General features: G+C 39.9%; 2 protein-coding genes across 8 annotated transcripts in view; one reads left to right on the forward strand and one right to left on the reverse strand.

Annotated features, from left to right (window-relative positions):
* Positions 1-307: 307 nt before the first annotated feature.
* The window catches only part of LOC149532341 (nicotinate phosphoribosyltransferase 1-like), a 199,517-nt gene continuing 181,308 nt past the window's right edge, over positions 308-18,516 (reverse strand). For all 7 annotated transcript variants that reach the window (XM_089807210.1, XM_089807211.1, XM_089807215.1 and 4 more), the window contains 2 exons: positions 756-868; positions 308-674 (listed from right to left, as the gene is read on the reverse strand). In XM_089807210.1, the coding sequence (XP_089663336.1) occupies positions 597-674; positions 756-868 (191 nt within the window). In that variant the 3' untranslated portion in view covers positions 308-596. The remainder of the gene's footprint in view (positions 675-755; positions 869-18,516) is intronic.
* LOC149532342 (uncharacterized) lies at positions 2,418-5,590 on the forward strand. The gene is made up of 3 exons (XM_089807216.1): positions 2,418-3,063; positions 3,186-3,418; positions 3,527-5,590. The coding sequence occupies exons 1-3, from the start codon at positions 2,447-2,449 to the stop codon at positions 3,682-3,684; spliced, it is 1,008 nt and encodes a 335-aa protein (XP_089663342.1). The 5' UTR covers positions 2,418-2,446; the 3' UTR covers positions 3,685-5,590.

The raw sequence follows: 18,516 nt of genomic DNA on the forward strand, positions 1-18,516 counted from the left end.
AATATCAAACTGACAAACAATTCCTATCAGGAAAGCTTTCGTATTGTATGTCAATAAATTCATACAAATTATTGGGTTAATGAAGATGTTAAAACAAAAAAATTACTGTCAAACAAAATAGGAACACAACATCATAATTTATTGTATAATTTTAGAGTATTTCAAAGATTCTCTTTAAATACCCGCAAGTAGCTATTTGAGGGGATGCAAAATTGAACTGCTACTTCACAATTGCTCTTTGAGTGTATACTTTCATTATGTTATAGAATATAATATAGAATACATCACACTAGGGAAAAAGACAGCATTAAAGGAGGAAAATTGCACTAACAGCAATAAAACATTAACATTTAAAGTAGTAAAAAATCTTGATTCTTGTTCATGGAAGATTACTTCAATTACTTTATTTTGCAGCATTTGTTACATCTGATTTCTTCAAGGATTACATTATGAGCAAGACTTCCATATGTTTTGAGACAAGGTGTTATTTTCATCTTATTTCTTTCAACATGCTAGAGATGGATTAACATTTAATCAAAAAAAACAATAAATAAAACAAACTCCTTTGAAGAGGTTGCAAATATGGTTAGAAGCCTTTACTGCAACTCTCCAACAGGTGCCTCGTTCAACCATAAAAAATGAATGAACTGATAAAGCTCCGCACTGACACTTACCTGAAACCAAAGTAGGTTTAGTTTTTATAATAGGAGTCATACCACTACTGGGAAAATGCCTGTAAGAAGGGACTTACAAACCTTATAAGGTGTGGGGTTTAAGCCACGCATGTGATCAGGTCGCATTCCAGCCAATTGTTTAATACACCTCTGTCTAATTGATGCTAATGCTGGCAATGCCTCACGTTCTTTGCCTGCGTCCAATACAAATAGCATAAATCACATTCAACTGATAAATAAAGATTTACAATATTTACACTACCATCCATTGCTTTCTATCCTATTTTGTGTTAACAAGTTAGTCCACACTAGAACTTGAACCATAAGTACATGTTCATAAGCATATATGTTCAGAATATGCATTTGGCACTTAAAGCCCTTATTACATATTTACCAAGGGAGACTTGCAGTATCCAATGCAGCAAGTTATTTTTAAGAGGTACACTTGAAGTTGAAACTGTTGGACATTCCATCATTTACTCCACATAGATAGTTTTTTTAATTGTTTGTTTATTTTTACTTTTAGTTTGTTATTATTTGTTCCCATATGATGTTAATAGTTTGTTCAAGTCTAGTTGTCCATGAGTTTTTTGCATAGACTTGGTTATAGGCGGAGATTATTTATACCCAGCATCTAATAGAGAAATCAATGGCACATTCATTGGACTTGGGTTTATGATATTTTGCAATATTCTCTGATATGGTATCAGAGCAGGTTCCTAAGGAAGCTAGGCAGCAGGCCCATAAGGTGGATGATCAAAGAGACTATGTAGTGTCAGTATTAGCAAGTTCATTTTTGGTTGCTATTGGTTTTCCAAACTTTGGTGAGATCTTTATTTAAAGTTGCAAGATGGGCTGTGTAATATGTACTCTAGTTGGGTCTGATTTTTTATGAACAGTTTGATGTTGATCTATCCAATCACAATAGAAATACAAATACAGAAATAGATTGCAGCAATTATATATCAACAAGGGCATACATCTGAGGAAATAACATATTGAATGTTGCTAGAAGACAAATCTGAAAATGTAAATTTCTTCCTTAAGCTGAATACCACTTTCAGTAACGAGAATCGCTTGAATCGGCGATTCCGCGACCCGATTCATCCTGCGCGATTTTTTTTGAATCGTGAATCGGTATCGCCGATTTCTGGGCCATGAATCGCTTGAATCGCCGATTCAGGCGATTCATGTAAAAATCGCCAAAATCGCCTTAAAAAATTGGCTATGAATCGCCCGCGGCATGTAAAAAGGGAAGTTGAAATTTTTAAAAAAATCACTTGTTTTTTTCACTTTGTTTTTGACCTATTCTCTTTGTTATAACCCTAAAGGGCCTTCTATTTGTGAAGCATGAGTAGAAGAGAGGAAAAGTGAGAGAGAAGAAGAGAAAAGAAAAGCCATAGGTTTCCAACCGGCAAGAAGGAGGAGCACCAAAGAGATCAGCAGGCCATTTGGGGAGCCCATCAATTGCTTTGGGAGCATTAAAGAGCCAATATCAACACTCCTCAACTCATTTGCAAGAGGTAAGTGCTTATTTTTTTTCTTGCATGTTAGTGTATTATGCATTTTTTGTTAAATTTTGTGTATTATGCGTTTTTTGTTAAATTACTATAGTTTTCAAGAATTTTAGTGTAAATCTTGAATGCTCTTTATTTTTACTAAGTTGCAAGCTAGGGTTTGTTGTTTTCTAATTTTTATTAGCTTCAAACTTTGATATTTTACATAAAATAATTTTTTGCAGCAGCCTTTGCTCTCATTTTTCGCAAATTCCAATGGGTAAAAAAGATGAATGTTGGAAATATAATGAAGAGTTTCCTGGAAGAACCAAATATCAAACAAAATGCATGTTTTGTAAAGAAAAAATAACTTCCGGGGGTATTTATAGATTGAAATTCCACATTGCTGCTATACCTGGACATGATGTTACAGTTTGCACTCACCAAACTCCTGAGGCAAAATGCACTTGCTTAATGGCATTAGAAAAAATTGAAAAAGACAAAGCAAATAGGAAAATGCAAGTTGAAGGGTTAAGGGGTATTGGCTCCCATGTTCCCGCATCCGCAGCCGCATCCACATCTGCATCTGCATCAGCTTCCGCATCCGTAGGTTGTGTTGGAGAGGGTTCTTCTAGGCCTCCTTTTTATCCTAGTTCTTCTGCTTGTGCTAGTGCTAGTGCTAGTCAGTCACATACTGAGACGGAGTCCCACACCAACCTATTGCAGCTTAGAGTGCGGAAAAACAGAATGGATAGTTACTTTGTGCCCCGCACTACTCCTGGTTCCCAACCCACGCTTGAGGGCATGGGTTTGAACAAGGAGATTCACGATGCTGCCAGAAAGGAGATATGCAAATTTTGGTACTTTTGCAACATTCCATTTATTGCAGCCAGGTAATTGATTCTTTTTTCTTTGTTTTCTTTAAAGCTAAAATTAAAAGTAAAAGTAAAACTTTAATTATATCTACTTGTTTTATAATTTGAGTCTTTGACATCTAAACTTTTATTTGTGACAGGGCTCCTTATTGGCAGAATATGATAGATGCGGTTGCTATTTGTGGTCCGGGGTTTAAAGCCCCAACTGAGGCTGAGTTGAGCGGATACCTCCTAGATGAGATGGTAGAGGACATGAGGGTTGACCTCGAGGAGAACCGAAAGGAATGGATTGCAAAGGGTTGCACCATCATGACTGATGGTTGGACCGATAGGAGGAATAGAACACTCCTCAATTTTCTTGTATCTTGTGGAGGTGATTGATCATTCTACTTTCCTACATACATTGTAAATTTTGATTTGTTGAATGCTAATTCGTTAATGATCCATTTAATATTATAATTCGTTGTTTTGTTACTTGTAGGATATACCATGTTCATAAAATCCATTGATGCTTCCGCACATGTGAAAAATGCCACATATTTATGTGAGGCTATTGAGGAAGTTATAGCAGAGGTGGGAGAACAAAATGTGATCCAGGTGGTGACGGATAAATGCAGCAAATTATGTTGCAGCAGGTAAACTTTTAACTTTGCAAGTTTTGAAAATAAATTTATTTGAATTTTGAAATTTGAGTTTCTAATTGACTTAAAATTGTTGTAGGTAAACTTTTGATGGAGAGGCACCCCACCATATTTTGGTCCCCTTGTGCGGCACACTGCATTGACCTCATGTTGGAGGAAATTGGCAAACTTGAGTTTGTCAAGTCATGTGTGGAAAGGGCAAAAAATATATGCAAATTCATTTATAATCATGCATTTGTCCTTAGCACAATGAAGAAGTACACAAAAGGCAAGGAGTTAGCTCGCCCAGGTATCACGAGGTTTGCCTCGAATTTTATCACCTTGCAGTCCTTGTTGACATCAAGGGATGGATTGAGGAGCATGTTTGTTGGGCAGGAGTGGATTTGCTCTTCCTATGCTACGACCACTGTAGGGTTAAATGTGGCGGATTGCATATTTGATGAGGATGGTTTTTGGAAACCCGCTAGAGAAATCCTTAAGGTAAATTTATTGCAATTTAACATTTAGTATTTTGCTTTTACTTTAAGTTATATTATTTTATATTTAAGTTTTGACTCAAATTTTTTGTTTTACTTTATATGTAGGTCACTAAGCCCCTTGTAGCTTTGCTACGAACTGCTGATGGGGAGAAGCCCTCTATGGGCTACATTTATGAGGGCATGGATAGGGCCAAGGAGGCCATCAAAGTCCAATATGCAGGAGTGCAGGAGAGGTATGGCCCTATTTGAGACATCATCGATAGGAGATGGCAGAATCAGCTCCATCGACCCATCCACGCAGCAGCTTACTATCTGAATCCGGCATTTCGTTTCCGTCCTGAGTTCAAGGCGGATGCGGAGGTTCTCACTGGCTTATACACAGTGATTCAGAGATTGAGTAGCGATGAAAATAGCTCTGCTGCAATTGTTGAGCTAGACCAGTTCAACAATAAGGAGGGGCCACTTTTCTCTGGCAGGATGGCCATAAATGCTCAGACAACACTATAGCCAGGTAAAAATTAAATAATATATTCAATGTTCATGAATCTAGATTCTAAACTTAAAGTTGATGATATAATGCATTAATTTTAGAGTTGTAATTTGTAAATGAGACTAATTGTTTTTGTTTTTTCCTTATTTCAGATAGATGGTGGCAAATGTTTGGGGCCACAACCCCAAACCTTCAAAAAATTGTCATCTGCATTCTGAGTCAGCTGAGCAGCGCTTCTGGATGTGAGCGCAGTTGGTCCATGTTTAAGCACATCCACTCGAAGAGGAGAAACAGGTTGACAGTGCAGAGGTTGAATGATCTTGTCTTTGTTCATTATAACCTTCGTCTTAGGATTAGACAGATTTTGGGCGCTAACTCCTCTCCGATCATTCTAGAGGAGATTGATCCAGAATCAGAGTGGATCACAAAGACCGTGGACCCAGTCTTCACTGAGGAAGACCGTGCATGGGTTGACCAGGTGGATGTAGAGGTTGAGGCTATGGCTAGGGCAGAGGAGGCAGCTAGAGCACGTTCAGGCATTGGTAGACGCACACGCGCACGCACAGACGCAGGCCCTAGCGACTTTATTCATGAGCCCATTGCCCATGCAGGGGACATGGCTCGGCGGTCCTCTAGGACCTACCTTACACGCCTTTCTCATAGGCAAACTGGATACTCAGAGGCTGAGGTTGAGGCTGCAGCAGAGCTAGAGGATGATGATGAGGCTTGAGCTGGAGCCTTGTTTTTATATTTTGTTTACACTGTATAGATATTGATAGTGATACTGAATCACTGATAGACATATGTTTCAAACTTTCATGGATCTTCATCTTAGATTTATACATACATTTATGATTTGATGTCTTATAGATCTTCATGATTTCATCTTACTGATTCTATGATTTGAATCATTATGATCATTTGATTTTTATTTACTTCAGCTAGCATACAATTTACATTTTAGTACATAATGATAACATAGTTACGTATGTGATGGATTTTATGTTTCATGTTTATGTATGTTAGATTCTATTTGATAATGTTATAGTGTTTTTAAGTTATATTCAATAAAGGGTGCATGAAATAAGTCTTAAATTGTTAAAATCTTTACATTTAAAGGGTTTTTTCAAATTTGCCGATTCACCGGTGATTCACCCCCGATTCACGATTCGATTCGGCCGTGCCGATTCCGATACGATTCCGATTCATGTTACTATGAAATTTAAAATGTGATTACAAAATAGTTTTTGACTTCATTATATTACTACATTGGAAATGAAGATTCTCAATCCATACATCAGTAGTATACACATCTTGCCAGCTCCAATCAGATATGGCTATGAAGAATAATGCTGATTTACTCTTGCAAAATGCAATATGAAGCTCTCCAAAACCCAGTCACTCCTTCAAGCCCCATCGTCCAACTTCCACTATGAAACCAACTCCAATGGGACAGCTAGGTATGCAAGTACAGCTTACCCAACAAGTGTGAATAGTAGCAGCTCATAGGCCACTTCTTCTAGGGGAGGTAACTCTGTTAATGGAACCACATTGTGTCCTAGAACCTTCTTGAGCCCAGAGACAGAGAATATATTCTGAACCTTGCTGCTGGCTTATAATTCTAGCTCATGGGCCACCTCCCCAATGCATCGAGATACTCTAAATAGACCATAAAACCATTAAGTTTCTCTACACAACTTTTCTCAAGTGTAGGCTACCTGTAGGGTTGAAGCCTCAGATAAACAATATCTCCCACCTCAAAACTGCACTGAACTCTATGCTGGTCAGCATACAATGTCTGCTGATTGTGTGCCTGTTGGATATTCTCTTTCAGTGATCTCCAGATATCCTAACTTCCGACAACAAATCCTTTGCCTTGGGCACTTTGCTATCCCCAAAAAGTAAGCCCATAAAATTAAGGGCTTCATACCCATACAAAGCTATAAATAGACCAATTTTAATGGTCATATGGTAGGTGGTATTGTAACAGTACTCAACTAGGTGCAACCATCTAAGCCATGTCGTTCTGCCTTGATAGTTGATACATAATTCCAAAGATACCCCTTAACCCACTTAATCACAATTTCCATTTGACCATCAGTCTATGGGAGATAACTAGTGTTAAGAGTGAGCTCAATACCATTCAACTTGAAGAGTTTTTGCCAAAAAAAACCAAAAACTTGCTGCCCTTGTCACTCAGAATGTTCCTAAGCATCCTGTGAAGTTTAAACACTTCCTAAAGAATAAGTCTGCCACTTGTGTTGCAATATAGGTGGCTGCAATAGCAGAAAAATGTGAAAATTTTGTCACCTTGTCAACCACCACGTAAATGCAGTCCTTGCATTGGAACTTGGGCAATTCTGTAATAAAATTCATTGATATACTCTCTCACTTCTCATCTAGAATGCGTAAGGGCTGAAGGAAACCAGCTGGAAAGGTATGCTCATTCTTGTTCTGCTAGCAAACTGGACATTTTCTGACATATTCCATAACTTCATTCTTAAGTCCTTTCCATGTCAACCTCTCCCGAATCTGTTCATAAGTTTTAAAGAAACTCGGATGTCCAACCAATCATACATCATGAAATGTCCTTAGAATCATTTCCTCGAGATGTGAAGAAGGCACTAAGTAGATTTTGTTGTTATAGAAGATGGGACCATCAACCATTGTATGCATGCATCCTGAGTAGTGCCCTATATCTAACCTGTTGCCCACGAATCCTTAGCATATTCTGCTGTGATCATTTCTTTTCAATTTGCTGATATCTCAACCAAAGAACATACGTGTGCCCTTCGGGGAAGTGCATCTACTGCCATGTTTTTCTTACCTTTGACATAATCAATGTCAGAGTCAGATGTCTAACTTGGTTATCCAATTTTGCCATCTATCATTAAGATCCCTCTAATTCATTAAGTATTTTATAGTAATGTGATCCATTTAATTAGAAATCTACCTCCCATCAGATATGATCTCAACTTGGCCAATGCATGCATGATGGCCAACATCTCTATATCATAAATGGAGTAATGTTTCTCCACCCCTCTCAATTTCCTACTCTCATAAGCTATAAGATGTATCCTCCCTCAATATTGCACCAATCCCTTCCCTCAATGCATCACATTGCAACTCAAATGGTTTGGTGAAGTTACAGAATGCCAAAATTGGACAAGAAGACATCACCTACTTTGAAGTTAGGGAATGCCAAGAATACTGTACGAGGCAAAGAACCATCATCAAATCCTTCATTTGCAAAGTATTGGTGACATCTCTTTGCAGGTTGGCATAGATTGTTGCAGGCTCACTAAAGTTTTATATGTGCTAGGACTAACCAAAAATCTCTCATCTATTAATTAGTTTCTTGATCACAATTTGAGAATTGAGTTTGATAAAAAAACAGGATTAAAATGATGTGTCAGTTGCAATAAGTCTAAAACTTCAAAGATTGTTGTATGCACCTCTTTGATTGGAAAAACATTTAGGCTTGATATAATTAATAATAATGAAGCCTCAGTGATTTAGGTAATGATCTAGCTATGTTATGGCATTGTCAATTTGGTCACTTGGGCACTGGTTATTTTCTTACCCTAAGTAAGAAAAGAATGTTCACAAGCCTTCCCTCAATAGAGAGGTCAATTGCTATTTCTTCCAGTTGTATTGCTTGAAAAAAAATCCAATACCCTTCCATTCTAATGAGCATCATACAAAGAAAACCTTTACAACAAGTGTATACCAATCTATGTACAATGGTTTCAAGTATTTTTAGCTTTTTGTTGATGACCACACCAGGAAAATGTGTATCTTGTTTGCAACAAAAAGGTGAAGCCTTTTCCAACTTCAAAGAGTCTCAAACTCTTGTGGAGAAAGATATGAATCATTGTATTCATGCCCTCTGCTCAAATGAGAGGCGAGATACAACATGAATTTTCCACCTACTTGACAGAAAATGGAATTTGACATCAAATGACTGCAACTTACACACCTCAGCAAAATAGAGTTGTTGAATGACAAAATCGCATCATTGTGGCAATGATATGTAGCATGTTAAAGTATTCTCAACTAGGGCATGCATACTGAGTTAAGGTTGTAAATACTATAGTTTATCTATTGAATCATGCACCAACCAAAGCATTTGATGGCATAACACCAAAGAAGTCTAGACATCTTAAGGCATACTGCTTTATTGGATCCTAATCATAGTTACGGGACTTGGGCTCGCCTCTAGCTCGGAAAGTCAAAATACGATTTGGACTCGGACTCAGCAAGGACTCGGAAAATTGAAAAACCCATGAAATTCAAAGATTTTTAAGGATTTAAAGATTTTTTCATTCATCATTTAGTCAATTAACATCAAATATACAATAATTGAGATAAATAGAAGCTATTTTACACTTATACACAATTTGCATATATCACATAAGTATAACAACGAATTTTTCAAGGAAAAAAACTGAATAACATAATATAAAGTTAAACATAGTGTCACTGTCAAATGTCTACAATATATGAAATCCATGAAATCAAAAGTTGGAAACATATATCAAAATATCAGCTAGAGTGTAGAAGACTAAGGTTCATAGTAGCCTATGCCCTCCTATGAATACGCCTAAGATAAGTCATGGAAGACTCGGATATTGAGAAATATGTTTGTTACAGCTTATGTGCGCATTGTAGACAACAACAGGGCTCTCAGTTTCAAGTATGTCTATCAATTTGCTTGGTGAAACACAACCTTTAACAATAAAAGTCTTTTAATAACAATTTTAATAGCACTAAAAACAAACAACTTCCAAAAATCTCTATCTTTTGACAAAAAATTTTAAAAAATTTTAAAATTCAAGAGAGTCTTGGGCTCGGAACTCAGCAAGTCCCTGGACTCGACGAGTCCACGTGGACTCTATCAGGACTTGGTCAAGTCCAAGTCCAGAGGCCATTTGCCTCGGAAAGGCCGCCTCTGCCTCAGACTCGCAGTCTCGGAACATTGATCCTAATACAAAGAAGATATACTTTAGTAAAGATGTTTTTTATGAAAAGAGTAAGTCAAATTCTCCTCCCAGATCATCACCTCCTCTAGACAATGCTATATTCAACATGGATAAGAAAAATGATGAGATTTTTGATAGTTATTCTGATTCAACATCATCAAATGCCACAACACCTATACCTAATGTGGCTCAGAATGAGGTAAATCTAGCAGTAATGAGTTCAATTGTTGATAATGCTAAGCCATCTAATGTTAGGAAGCACTAGAGTCAAAGCCTTGGAAAGAGGCTATGAATGCAACGCATCAATCGCTAATGAAAAACAAAATTTAGGAGCTTGTAATCTACCACCTGGTAAGAAAGCAATTGGGTGTAAACAGATTTTTAAGACTAAGTACAAAGCAGATGGTAGTGTAGATAAACAATAAACCAAATTTGTAGTCACGAACTATGCCTCGAAAGAAAGGGTAGACTATGAGAAGACATTCACTCCCACAACAAAACTTAAAACCAATAGAATTATTTTTAATTAAGCTACCAAATGTGGATGGAAACTATACCAAATAAATGAAAAAAGTGTTTTTCTCAACGGTGACATTAAGGAAGAGGTTTATATGACCCTACCAAAGGAATACATTGCACATGGTAAAGAAGAAAAGGTATGTAAACTTAGTAAGTCCCTATATGCTCTCAAACATGCTCCTAGAGTCGAGAATATTAAAATTGATGAACATTTGCTACAACATGTTGTCCAACAAAACAGGTAGTTAGACAGTTACTGATGTGGCGACAGTTGTGTCATTTCATTGGCATCGTTTCGGACATTATAAATGCCATGAACACTTATGTATTTGGCATCATTATCAGCATCATTATCATTGTTTGGAATATCATTGTTATGTACAGAAAAGCATTTGATAATGAGTAGTATTTTGTATTGAATATATGTTTTCTTTCCTATTTGCCACATGCTAGACATTTGGCACCGTTGCTAGTTTCGAATTCAAGGTAGTATGGAAGGATGAAGATAAATGGGAAGGACAGTACAAGACAACCAGAAGAAAAATGATGACGGCGAAATAGAAATTTTTGAAGGAGAGCATGAGGCAACACAAAACTTTCACATGTATCGCATATGTCTGGAAACTTTCGTACGGAGGGAAGCCACCAAGAACGGGGTTACAACAGATAGCATGTGGGATGATATGCACGCAAGCCCCACCACGAACAAATTTCTAGACCAACTTCCCTGTCTAATTGCACAAGCCTACATGGCACAGGAGAGATGCCGAGAGGAAGCCGAACTTGAGGAATGCTGTCAGGAGACTCTGAAAAAATTCTATGAGGAAAGAGATGCATGGTGTCGAACAACTGAACCATGAGCAGTTGCGCCATGGTGTCAAGGGCACTCACAAATCTGTAATTGTCGCATAAGTCGACACATGATGTATACAGAATAAATAAACAAATAAAAGAGTGTTTTGTTTTGATTTTCTTTTATAATGGTACTATATGCCAAATGTCCAATCTTTTGAATAAGAATAGGAATTTGAGGGAAGAAATCGACAAATTAGAAATTGTGCATGGCAAAACCGAACATTATCGAAGGATAAGACAACTCACCAGGGAACAGACTAAGGGGCAGCCAAAGGACTCACCTAGTGTGGTGGTCGTAGCAGGGTTCACAAGAACCAATGAAGGGTGCTTCAATTCGCCGAAATGGCAGGGAAGGAGCAACGAGGAGTTGCTTGAGGAAACACGGCATCAATTGGCAGTGCTTGAGGAGACAAAGGAGCAATTTCTACATTTATCACACACACCACTACGAGAACGAACCTGTGAAGTAGGAGAAGAGGCGAGGCCAACTAGAGACACCGAGGTGAAAGGAAGTGTTGGAGCAGCATTGCACGGTGGTCAGAATAACCCACCGAGATCAACTTCTAATAGTTCAACAACACAATCTAGTGGTAATCAACGGGCAAGAAGCAATATGTCTCAAAAGAAAAAACTCTCGAAGTTCACAGGCGATCTGAAGGAAAATCCCGTATGGCATTGCCGTACGTGTGAAATGATATGAACTGCCAACGCAGTCACGGATGCGGATGAATGGTTGAACCAATTTCTTGCCAGCTTAAGGGGGGTAGCGGTGGATTGGTTCTCTGACATGGACAAGGCAAAGATCTCCACATGGGATGATCTAAAGAAAGAATTCCAAGCAAAATTCAGACTGCTCTGGGATGATAACGAGGTTGTAGCCGAAATCTACAAGAACAAACAAGGGAAGGACACAGTTTGAGCCTACGATTGAAGGCTTAAAGATCTTCTTAGCCGGATGGGTACTCAATCGGCAAACGAACTAAAGAAACACTGGTTTGTAGAAGGCCTCCGCGGAGCATTGAGAAGAAAGATGAAAATAGTTCTGCCCATGTCCTACACCGATGCATACAACAATGCCCTAAATCTAGAAAGTGAAAGCAAAACAATAAAGAAGAGGAGAAGTAAATTTTCATCATCTTCCAAGAGCGATGAATCCTCCGACGAGGGAAGCAATGTCGACACTGAGGAGGAGCCCAGCAAGAAAGTGCAAGCACTCCAAAAAGACTTGGAGTGGATGCGCAAGGAATTCAAATCCATGATGGGAACGAGTGGCCACACAGAGGAAGGAGAAATCTAGTGCACAGACTGCAAAGAGAAGGATCATTCAAAGGGAGTGTGTCCCAAGAAGGCGATGTGTGATATCTGTCAAGTCCTAGGGCTTTCTACAATGTAATGTCCATTTAACATGAAGACTAGGAGCCAACATATATTGTTCACACAAGAACAACCATCCACGTCTGGCACGAACAATACCCAAGGCAACAATATTGCCACGTCGGGCGGCTACCCGAACAACCGCCGAGGAGGACGGGGTGAGAATGATAATAGAAATCGAATACAATATGATTACAAAGGGAGGCCCATAATCCAATGTCGGGTTTGTAACCAGTGGGGCCACTTCGCCAAAGAGTGTCCAAAGAATGCAAAAATTATGTCGATGGTGTGGTCCAGGGGACCACAAAGATGCAAATTGCCCAAAACAAGTAAATCTCATTAACATCGACGAAGAAAAGGTTCTGGTTGTTACCCACAACCAAGCTAAATAGGCCAACTATCCTGACCCCCACACAGAGAAGCAAAGGCTGCGAGAGGCATGGGAGGACATAGAGAAAGCAATGAAGGTTGCGAAGGATACAAAAGATGTTGTTCCTCAACAATCGGAGGGAGAAAACAACTTGGTCAATCAGACAAATGGATGTGTCCGTCAAAGTTCAAGACCTCTTACAAGTAGCACCACAACTAAGGATGGCATCACTGAATACCCATGCACACACGACAAAGCAAAAGGACAACCAATTGTACCAAGAGGGTCTGTGACAAATCCCATGTTGCTCACAATAAGCAATGGCCGTCATCCGATGGTGATCCAGATGGGAATCCTCAGAACCATCCTGACGGACACCATCATGGATGGTGGGTCCAAGGTAAATGTTCTTCCCAAGGAGACATGGAGGAAATTGGGAAAGGCTACCCTGTGGCCGTCCACATTTAACCTACTCGGTGCCAACCAGCAAGGGATAAAACCCCTAGGGACGTTAGTGGCTCAACAAGTAACTATTGGGACACAGCCATTTCTGTTGGATTTCGTAGTAATCCCCTTGAAGAAAAAAGGATATGATGCCATTCTTGGAAGAGGATGGCTGGTGGCCGCAAAAGTAAATCACAACTGGAAGAAGAATATCTTGTCAATGGAAAATGAAGAAAAAAGGATATGACGCCATTCTTGGAAGAGGATGGCTGGTGGCCGCAAAAGTAAATCACAACTGGAAGAAGAATATCCTGTCAATGGAAAATGGAGGGCAAAAGTTTGCGATTGATCTCCAAACTCAAGTGGTAAGTGAAGAGATGGCATCATCATCGGAGTCCGAGTCAGAGAGAGAGCACCCGACAAATGAGGGAAGAATGGATCCAAACAACAAAGGCGTTTAGAGCTGGAGGAGTGTTCAGAGGACGAGACAAGTTCACTGAATGGACTTTTTCATTGGCAGATGGAAGACAATGAACTCTTCCATACATACATGGTGCCCGTCGAGGAACCCGAAGATGAGGAGGTATTCCCACCACAGTTCGTGGAATACAGAGAAGGAAACATGGAGATCAATGAGAGTCTTGCCCATTGCTTTGAAGGAAAAGAAATAAGATATGAAGAGCCAACAATAGAGGCTACCAATCTTGGCGACACGGAGAATCCCAAGAACATACTTATTGGAGACTACTAGAACCTATACATATATAAATCATGTGGCTTCAAACAGGCAGACTGGTAGGAAAAGTTGCCTTCAGCATTGTGGGCCCACCGTACCACATTTAAAGTCACAACGAGACAGATGTCGTTTCAGTTGATGTTTGGCCAAGAAGCTATGGTACAAGCCGAATTTATGGTCCCAAGTCTGCGAATTGCAATTGACAATAGACTCAAAGATATGGAGAGTTTACGAGAATGCCTATACCAATTGAGCAAACTAGATGAACACAAATTAACAGCACAATGGGCGACCAAGGTAGCGTAGACCCGTCAAAAGGCGTGGCATGACAAACATTTGAAAAGAACAAAGTTTCAGCTAGGCCAACTCGTGCTTTGGTACAATGGCCGCAATGAGATAAAACGAGGGAAATTCAAGGTTAAATGGCTTGGACCATATAAAGGGAGAAGTCAGCGATAATGGATCCATAAAACTATGGACCTTGGATAGGCGCGAAATTCCCGAGGCCATCAATGGATCAAAGTTAAAAATTTATCAGGAGCGGCAAGAAGGTGAAGTAAGAAGTAATCGCCAAATTGGATGGAAGTAAAAATATATATATAAATTTATTTATTTTAAATTTTAAATTTTAAAAAATTTTAAAAATTAAAAAAAAACGAAGTGTCCCGTGGACGCGTGGCCGTGGACATTTGTGTCCCATGGCAAGGGTCCCGCAAACACAGCGAATTCTCAGCCATGGGTTAAAAGAAACCATTAAAAGACATTAGGCGTGACAAAGACTTATAATTTGCAGCCACTGGTTAAAAGAAATCACGCGTGATAATAAGCCAAGGGTTGTAGAGGAAATTGCAGCTGCAAAGATGGTAGAGAAGAGAAAGGGGAAAAGAGATAGTCACCAAGTATAGAGCTGTAAGTATAGAACATTCACCGTGGAGAAGGGCAATCCACGGTAATCAATATTGGTGGCGATAAGGAAGCTAGAAGAAGAATAAGTATTGAAAAGGAACATATTGTAGGCACACCATCCATGGGAAGAAAAGAATATCCACAAGGAAGGAAAGACATTCAATGTGGGAACCATTGCCGCCAGGAATCACTACCGCGGAAGATAGAAAGAGAAAGAGAAACCCTAATCGTTTCTTATGGTTACATTAAAAGACAAAACAAGATATAGTTATCATGGAGTCTAAAGGATAAAGTAAGCAGTGGAAAAATCAATTAAAGGCAAATATGGAAAAGAATGCAAGAATGTTAGCTTTCGAAGTCCGAGTTGCAAGGCCAACAGCATCCTGCAGTAAGAAGCAGAAAGTGAAGGTTGACCTCTCACACCTCACGGTTCAATTTGAAGGACTGAATGGTAGCAAGTGTCGGAAATGGTGGCAAGAAACTACAGATATAGAGGTTATCAAACAAATTCTGGTACGAGCGCAAGTACATTGAGCAATACAACTTCCAGTATTTTCCATTCGGTTGTTTGAATCAGTTTTGAGAACTCTAATAGAATTGTACAACAGGAACAGCAAAACAAGTACATTTGTTTACAAGAAGCTCCGTATGATAGTCTTTCAAACCGTGGTATTTCACTAGGGCTTTTAGCATTCCTGGCCAAGGAGGTCGAAAAGTGGAGACCAAGAATCACAAGTTGTCATAGGAATGTAAAGAGTATTGGGTGAAATTAGTGGGTCGTGACTTCGCACCAGAGGAAATGGAGTCTGTGGTGAAGGGTGCCAAAAGTCAAGGGCTACGAAGAGATTTTATTCAAGAAGGCCATTGGAGATGTATCATGGATGTAATTAAAAGCAGGTTGATGGGGGCAAGTCGGGCCTTAGATATAGCTTTGTCGTAGATTACATTCATGAATGACATCAGGAATTGTACTGCGTACAACTGGGCCATGGTTCTCGCTGATAGAATGGAGGAGTTTATGACACTTCAGCATCGGACATTCTTCATGCCATAGGCTTGTTTTTGGAAACAGCCCCTCATCAAGTCCCAGTCAACGATTTTGAGGTTCCACCGAGGGGGAAGTTGGCGCCAGGAGAACCCCCAATATTCTATTGGAGACATTTAGACATGGGTGGAACTGCGACTGGTCAAAAGAAAGTGTTACAGGGATTGGAGGCATACAGAGACACAGACAGCGGAAGGAAGGAAACCACAAAGGGGCTGATTCCAAGGAAGCAAGTACTTCGACAGAAGTTGGTAGTGACACGGTGGCTAGCAGATCCACATTTTTTACCCCTCCCCAGTTGCCAACTTCGGCGCACTTGACCGCCATCACTTCGCTCATTCCTCCATTTGGCCAAAGACATGTGTCGGTTGTCATGACTCCACCACCAACCACAACAAATATGACTCCACCACTAGGTGCGACAAATATGACCCCACCACCAGCCGCGACAAATATGACTCCACCAATAGCCTCAACAGAAGTTATGCCTTCACAGAGTTTTCCACCAGACTCAGTTGCACCCGCAAAGCCAACCGCAGAGATAGCAGAGTTACTAGCATCAGAGCCAGAACCTCAAGTTCGATTAGATGTGATTGGCAACGATGTTGTAGTCACCATTTCTTCCTCTTTGTTGGTTGACGTCCAGCCAATCCAACCAGTTTCGCCAGCCCAACCAATTTTGCCAATTCAACCAATTTTTCTAGTACAACCAATTTCGCCTGTACAGCCAACACGGCCAGATGAGAGCATTCAGTCAACTCAGGCAGCTCATCCTAAGAAGATTGAGGTGATGGGCAAAGCTAGTGCATTCCTACGACAGCAGTTCCGACTCATTCCTGCAGAGGTCAATCCTTCCATTCAGTCCCCGAGGCATGGAGGGGTATCCCCAAGACCAGCTACCGTTTTAGAGCCACAAGAGGTGGGAGTACCACAATCCGAGGATGCGCCCGGAGAGGAGGCGGCACCAGATGTGGACGTGGCTACCGCAGGAGAGGCAAGGATGGATACTGACAGGGAGTGGACTCTCACAATGTGGGAAAAGAGGATTATGGGTCGGATGAGGATAGATGCAAGGCATACCTCAAAGCTATGCAAGTTGTGATGGAGAAAGGATGCGCCATTGCATGCCAAGCTTTGACTCGTAGGAGAGTTGCATTCGATCCAAACTTATGTTCGGGGGGGTTGTACTTAGCGTTTTCGCTCCTGTTTTGAGGCCAAGGGATGGCCAACTGTGGAGACACTGGAGATGTTGGCTAATTGGGCCACAGAGCCTAAGCTTGGACCGTGCAACACTCCAATGGAGAAGCTGACACACGAGATAGTGGGGTTATATAAAGGCGTCTACTATGCTCATAGGTGTGCAAAGGTAAACAGGGCATCAGAGAGGATCGCAACTGAGAGATCTATGATGGTTGAGAGGGAGACTAGAGAGAAGCTAGCCACTGACTTGGTTAGCCAACAGGCAGCATGGGCAGCCGAGCACGCAGCGCTTTTGCAAGGCAAGGAGCTAGCCGAACAAAGCCTATAGGCGGCCAAGTAGGAATTGTAGACAACTAAGGCCTAGGCTATGGACACAGTGCTTCTTCTAAAGGAAGCAATGGAGGTTAATATGCAAACTCAAAAGGATTTACGCATCCACACAGATCAAGTGTACGAGTTGCGCCGACAACAGAGCACTTCAGGGACGCCACCTCTTCCCTAGTTATATTGTTTATGTTGTATATTGTTCTCCTATTTTGTTAGTTTTTGAAGTCTCCTAGAGACGACTTTTCTTTTTTGGGGGGATGATGTTGTCCGGCAAAACAGGTAGTTAGACAGTTACCGGTGTGGCGACGGTTGTGTCATTTCATTGGCACCATTTCGGACATTATAAATGTCGTGAACACTTATGTATTTGGCATTATTATCAACATCATTATCATTGTTAGGAATATCATTGTTATGTACGAAAAAGCATTTGATAATGAGTAGTATTTTGCATTGAATATATGTTTTCTTTCCTATTTCCCATGGGCTGAACACAACATAGTTTCAATAGGCATTTATATGTTCCAAATCTCAACCTCAAAGATCAAGGGCAGAATTGTGATAATCAATGTATATGTTAATGACGCAGTAATCATGTTGAGCTCAGAAGCAATAGTTGAGACAGCCAAGAATGATTTCAACAATGCATTTCGATGACAGCTCTTGAGCTAATGCATTATTGTCTAAGACTCGAACTACGGCAAACAAAACACATCTTTCCATCCCATAGAAAATATGCCAAGACGTTGCTTGAGAAGCTTATGATGAATGCAATTCTCTATCGGAAAATGATTAGAGATTTTATTTATTTGGACTATACCAAACCAAATATCAGTTTAGTTTTTAATTATCTTTCACAATGCATGCAAGAACCAAGGATATATCATTGAAAAGTAGAAAAATAAGTTCTACGGTATATACAAGGAACAATGAATCATGATCTAGAATATTAAAGGATTGACCAATTCTTCTTGATAGGTTACACAGATGTAGATTAGGCAAGTTTTATTGATGACAGGAAATACACATCTAGATTTCTTTCCTTGTTGGGTTTAGGTTTTATTTCTTGGGGAAGTAATCATAATTGTTCATTACTGAACAAA

This window comes from Cupressus sempervirens, chromosome 10 (assembly GCF_028749045.1).
Source record: "Cupressus sempervirens isolate cs-2001-9-10 chromosome 10, ASM2874904v1, whole genome shotgun sequence".
Classification (NCBI taxonomy): Eukaryota; Viridiplantae; Streptophyta; class Pinopsida; order Cupressales; family Cupressaceae; genus Cupressus; species Cupressus sempervirens.

Bases quoted from the DNA above. Each gene is read 5' to 3' on its own strand.
- LOC149532342 (XM_089807216.1), top strand. From the start codon at position 2,447: ATGGGTAAAAAAGATGAATGTTGGAAATATAATGAAGAGTTTCCTGGA. The intron at 3,064-3,185 runs GTAATTGATTCT...TATTTGTGACAG, and splicing joins ATTCCATTTATTGCAGCCAG to GGCTCCTTATTGGCAGAATA. The intron at 3,419-3,526 runs GTGATTGATCAT...TGTTACTTGTAG, and splicing joins TTTTCTTGTATCTTGTGGAG to GATATACCATGTTCATAAAA.